The 5,876-nt window shown below is 48.8% G+C and overlaps 1 protein-coding gene across 1 annotated transcript; it reads right to left on the bottom strand.

Moving 5' to 3' along the window:
- Positions 1–2,458: 2,458 nt before the first annotated feature.
- On the bottom strand, positions 2,459–4,151 carry GADD45G (growth arrest and DNA damage inducible gamma). Its single transcript, XM_074166387.1, has 4 exons — positions 4,049–4,151; positions 3,840–3,941; positions 3,515–3,728; positions 2,459–3,141 (listed from the first exon to the last, which is right to left on the bottom strand). Exons 1-4 carry the CDS (start codon positions 4,099–4,101, stop codon positions 3,031–3,033), a joined length of 480 nt encoding a protein of 159 aa, XP_074022488.1. The 5' UTR covers positions 4,102–4,151; the 3' UTR covers positions 2,459–3,030.
- Positions 4,152–5,876: the final 1,725 nt, after the last annotated feature.

Below are 5,876 nucleotides of genomic sequence, written 5' to 3'. Positions count from 1 at the left end.
GGTGTGGCCCGCCACGGCACAAAGCAAGCCACTCTGTGAGGACCATGCAGCACAGCTGGGATGTAGGCAGAGCTCCCAGCAGTCCTTGCCAGCCTGCAAACCCCTAGTGACCCTGTCCTGGGCACATCTGTTTCCTGGGAAGGCAAGGTATGCAGGGCACACTGTTCACAAAGACAAGAAGTTACTGTCCCTGCCCTCCAGATCCCCCCGATACCTGACAAAACACCCTCAACATCTGGTCAGCCAACCAATATCTCCCAACCAGGTGTCCTCACCACTGTCAGTAATACCCAAGTTTGCTGTCTATCTTTAACAACTGTATAGTTGCTCCATGCACAGTTCTATATCTGGGCACATAAAGATGAAGACTACTTGTATCAGGTGATACCAGCTGCTGAATTTTTACTACATCGAGTAGGGTTGATAGTTGCAGATATTTGCAGCAGCACTTAACTTGCAAGTTACAGCTGCCTTTGGTTGCAATGCTGTATTAATAACATTTGCAGCCTAACTCAGCTTAATAGTATTTGTGTTATAGTGTATCTGCATTGAGCCAGCAGGGATTTCGGGAGAATTGTATGGGTCAGTGAAATAAGAAATGGTGTATCTCTCATGAGGTACAGCTTACAGCTTCACAAGACTACTGGGGAGGCAAAGGTCAGGCTCACATCTGCTAAAGGACTAGAGGCAACATCTTCACAGGGGTGTTTTTGTGTTACCTCATTAATTTCATCGTTTGCTGCATAATATATTTCTTCCATAAGAGCTGGAAGGTTAAAATTCCTACCAGGTACAACTATCTATGCCTACTTTCTGAGCCAACAAATCGGTTGGACTTCTTCTCTGCAATACTTTATAGGTAATTGTAATTGTATACATCCTTGAGCAGTTCCTTCGACCTTCTTTGCTTTTGTTTGAACCACTCAAGGCTGTAAAGTACTGCTTACACTTTACATAAAAGTTGACTTCAGAACAGTTCGCTTTAATCTATTTTTGGCTTTGAGTACTGATTAGGGACCAAGCAAAGAATAGGAATATGTTTCTCAGCTGTAAAACCATTGAAGAAACCTGCATTTTTTGAGGGAAAAAATAAATTTTACAATGTATAATAAAGCATCCAGGCTTGATATTTTCTACTTATCGAGGCATATGCCTCGATAAAGGCAGGTTCTGTTATCACAGCTGCCGAAGTTGTTTATTCTCTTCACTTAGCATGTGACTTATCTCGAAGTCCCAGAGCACACACCAGTTGATGAGCGCAGGTTAAGTAGAAAAACAGGCTGCACAGAAAATCCTGTATTTTAAGGCCAAGAAGGAATACTTGCAGAGGTCTGAAGCCCCTATAGTTTTTGCTTCAGCCTAGACAACTCTGGTTATCTGTTGCCATCCTACAGCCTCTCACAACACAGTAACAAAGGCCAAGCAGTGCTAGATACCTGCTGTACAAAGGGGTGTATTCCAGGAATGCTGGAGCTGAATTTGAACTTCCCTTATGAGGAACAGTGAAACCAAGAGCGAGCAGCTTCCCATAAACTGCAACTGTTCAAGATCCCCCGTGCTGAAATGACTGCTTTCCAGCAAGTGCTACTGTCAATCACTGCAAGCCAGTCTAAGAGGAAATGTTATTGTGATAACTGAGTATTTTTAGTATCTATAGAGGAAGTAAGTAGTTTAGTTTTCTTGCTCTCTGGAGAAGGTATCATTACTATGCCACTTTAACATCATGTCCTGGAACACACATATAGATTGTGCACAGAAATGGGGTGATATTTTCCCTTTTAACATAGGACCAAATCAGCCCACACTTAACTTTCCATGACAGGATGTCTTAAAAAGGCTGCACCATCCTTAAATTGTTTTGGACTTAATTTGGAGTTGTCAGGCAATTAGGTTTTGCAAAATTGGCTTATGGAGTGACAGCTTCTATTGTTACAGCATATGGCAATGAGATAGCAGCTTGTGGCACTATTAGCTAGTTTTAGATTTAATGGTGTCATTCTAATCAAAGCAAACGTTAGATGTGTTTGACATCTAAGGAGTTTTGCAGCTCCCCAACACTTTTACGTTGCTTCTGTCAAGTGGAAACACTGCAGCTGTGAATGAGTCTTACTAAATCATATTTAAGAACTAATGATGCAATTTACTGAAGGTCTGCATTCCAAAAATCCCATGTTTCTAACATGTATTGTGTTTCTCCCGTAGACTACAAAGGCCCCCTATTACAATAAGTGAACTCATTAAGCATGCAGCTCCTCAGTCTTGCAAGCTGTTGCGATAAGCAGCTGTTGCAAGAGGGTGAAAGGTTGAATTATCAACTTGAACAGCACAGCTCTTCATTCAGCTAGCTCAGGAGAGAAAGTATGTGAGCAATAGCTCCATTACTGTAGAATATACCTTTGCATGAGTGGTATTTCAGTGACAGGTTCCCCACCCATTAAGCAAGACACTCCCAGGCATTAATTGTCACAAATTTATTATGAAAGCTTCAATAGCAGCAAATATTTCAGTAAGAATTATTGCATTATTAAACCAGTTCTGAAGAGTGACCCAAGAGGCCTGTTGAAGTCTGTCCACTTTGGAGACTCTGTATTTGTCTTCGTAACCAGTTCCTAGTAGTCCACCAATTAGTGAAGCTTTCTTCTCTTGTGTTTTGTAGACAGCACCAACAGTTCCTAGTTACAGTACTCTGTTCAGTCTTTCTGGAAGGTTTTGGCCCACTTCCCCAAACTTTCTCTCTGCCTTCTGAAACAGCTCCACTTGACCAGGAAACTTGCAATACTTCTTTCAGTTCCATGGTATGTTAGCCTCTCCACGGTTGCAGCCTACTGAGGCCCACTAGTGAGGTAAGCTGTTCTCCAATTTCTCCTCCTTAAGAGCCCACTGCATGCCACTGCATGCCAGTCTGACTTTAATCCAGTCTGTTGACCAGGCTAATCCATGGAATCAGCAGCTTGTTGCACAGTTTGGTGAACCCACACCATGTTGAGAATGCAACAAAGGTTTCAGCCTCCCCCGTGCTATGGGTCACCATCACTCTGGCAGGGTGATAGTTGGCACCCAGTCATTGACATTTCGGCTCTCTTCACAAAACAAGTTCAGCTTTTCTAGAGCTTGGTCCTTCCAGCCATCTTCATTTGAGTTCTGCCAGAAAGAAAAAAGTTGCACACTATGAGTGCTGCCTGTCAGCTGAAGTCATCACAATATTTATCGAAACACGAGCTTAGAAAGTGAGGCATTTTCAGACCATTTCTGTCCTGACACAGAAAGCACGAAAGCAAGAAACAGATGTTACCTTTGTAACTGTTGCCCACAAGAAGCATAGCCTACTCTAGTCAGCTGATTTGCTGTACAGTGTGCACCAAGCGCCCATTCTTTGCCCTGAAGAGGATTTGGCTACCATCAAGAGATGGGACTGCCCCTGAAATACTCTAGCCATCCCATCCCGGGCAGAAATCAGCAACACAAACACAGTCCTGGAGGACAGCACACTAAGGGCTGCTCACCAGACACCCACCGTGATAAGGATGCAATGGAGGTCCCGTGACTCCCCAGACTCCTCATTGGGCCCCACAATGGCCGCCAGTTTGGCCACATCGTTCACCCGCACAATGTCAATGTCATTCTCGCAGCAGAAGGCCTGGATCAGGGTGAAGTGGATCTGCAGGGCAATGTCCCCCTCATCCTCCTCATCCGTAGCCAGCACACAGAAAGCGACATTGTCAGGATCGCTGCAAGAGACAAGCGGCATATTGAGCCCCGCGGCCGATGCCGGCCGGCCCCAACGCTCCCCAGGTCCCGCGCCCCGCCCCCCTCCTCGGGCCCAGGCCCGCTGTACTTACACATTCATCAGCTTGGCCGACTCGTAGACGCCGGCGGTGAGGCAGCCGCGGCGCTGCGCCGACACCAGCAGCTCATGGAGGGCCTTGCCGGCGCCCTGCAGCCTGCGCGGCGGGAGAGGGCAGAAGTCAGCGCGGTGCCCAACCGACCCCAACGGCCGCCCCGCTCCCCGCACCACAGCATCCAGCCCGCCCGCATCGCCCGGGCGTACCAGTCGTGGCCTGCAGGCACAGGCTCCTGCCCATGGATCTCCTCCAGAGTCATAGCAGCGGATCCCCACAGCACTCACTCGCCACGAACCTCCTCAGCGGTCTAAGGCACCAACTCCCCGGCCGCCATATTTATAGCCCACGCGGCGGCGGGGCCGACAGCTGGCGGCGCTTCCTTGGCTTCCCATTGGTCGGCAGGGGAGAAAGGGGGGGCTTTATTATGCTAATAGGCGCGCGCCGGCAAGGAAGGCGAGGAAGGAAGAGGAGGGTGTGGCTCGTGCTGGGCTGCCACGTGGGAGAGGAGAGGAACGGAGCGGGGCGGAGCGGGGCGGGGCGGGGCGCAGGCACGCGCCGCCCCGCCCCGCCCCTCCCTCCGTAGGCAGCTCTGCCTGCGCCCTGCCTGCTTGCCGGGCAGGAGCTGGGCTGAGGTCAGCTGCGGGCGCTCCCTGTCCCGCTGGGTTTAGGCATTGGAAGTACTGGCGTGATTTCGGTACAGGGCTTGGAACCGAAAATCCAAATAGTGCAGGGAAAAAAAAAAAGATAAAAAATAAAGGTTTTATCAATATAATTTCAACAAATGCAGATGCCAGTTCCTGATCCCAGGAACGGATGGCCCTTGCAGCCACTCAGCTGGGGAGCAGCTCTGAGGAGGAGGCCCTGGGGCTGTGGTGGGCAGCAAGCTGGGCATGGCCAGCAGTGGCCCTGGCTGCAGTGATGGCACACCGTGCCCTGGGCTGCATGAACAGGAGCATGGCCAGTCAGTCGACGGAGGTCATAATTCCCCTCTGCTCAGCACTCACGAGACAACAGCTATGTAGTTTCCCTGGTTTTGGCACCCTCAGTAGAGGAAACACATCAGCAAACTGGAGCAAGTTCAGATGAGGTCACCAAAGGCACCAAGGTGTCCAGGGCTGCAGCACTGTCCTGCCCTGCTGGAGGAGGGAACAGGGCTGGTTCAGCCTGGAGAAAGGACAGTTTGGGGGCCACCAAACAACAGCCCCCCAAAACCTGTGGGTCTGTCATCAAGAGGACAGGGCCAGGGTCTTCACAGCAATGTCTACCGAGGAGACAAGACACAATGGGCATAAATTGAATCAAAAGGCTCAGACAGAACGCAAGGAAAACTCTTTTCCTCCTAAGGTCAGTCAAGCAGTGGGACAGGCTGCCTGCTCTAGGAGGCTGCGTAGGCTCCAACCTTGCAGTGTTGCAAGCCCCAATGGAACAAAGCCCTGAGAGACCTGGTCTGAGCTCCCTAGTGACCCTGCTGCAAGCAGGAGACCTCCTGAGGTCCTTTCTGGGCTGTATTCTACTACAATCCTATAACTTAAAAAAAAATATCCAGCAAATAGGGATTTTTTTCAGATGAGCATTATTAAAAGTAGATCTAATCTGAATAGTAGCATGAGCTCAAGTGTATCCTTTAAAATTAATTCAGTGTGAAACGTGTGATTGCTGAGCTCACATCTGAACCTGGACCAAGCAATAGTAAAGCCATTTTTCCCACTGTGAATGAGTACAGTCTAAATATTAAAGGACAAATCACTTTCCACGTCTTCTCAATCTCTGACATCTCAGTTTACACTGCCAGTTAGCACGTGGCAGCCGAGTAACCACTTCAGACCAGAACCACGTCATTTCATAGAGATTGTGGAGAGCCACCTTGAGGTAGAATATATGTCTATTGCAAACCTGTGCCTGATGAAGCCCAGCAAGCTGCACAGAGAAAGCTCTGTGACCTGTCACCCTCTCTGCTTCCTCACCTCTGGTCACATCGTCCCCTTACAAAGGTGTTTAAACCCAGACTCCTGGGATGGCCTTTCCAGTACTTCA

This window comes from Numenius arquata, chromosome Z (assembly GCF_964106895.1).
Source record: "Numenius arquata chromosome Z, bNumArq3.hap1.1, whole genome shotgun sequence".
Lineage (NCBI taxonomy): Eukaryota > Metazoa > Chordata > Aves > Charadriiformes > Scolopacidae > Numenius > Numenius arquata.
The sequence above is the reverse complement of the archived record's forward strand: the minus strand, read 5'-3'. Positions and strand labels throughout refer to the sequence as shown.

Bases quoted from the DNA above. Each gene is read 5' to 3' on its own strand.
- GADD45G (XM_074166387.1), bottom strand. From the start codon at position 4,101: ATGACTCTGGAGGAGATCCATGGGCAGGAGCCTGTGCCTGCAGGCCAC. The intron at 3,942-4,048 runs GTACGCCCGGGC...CCCGCCGCGCAG, and splicing joins GTGCCTGCAGGCCACGACTG to GCTGCAGGGCGCCGGCAAGG. The intron at 3,729-3,839 runs GTAAGTACAGCG...TGTCTCTTGCAG, and splicing joins TCGGCCAAGCTGATGAATGT to CGATCCTGACAATGTCGCTT.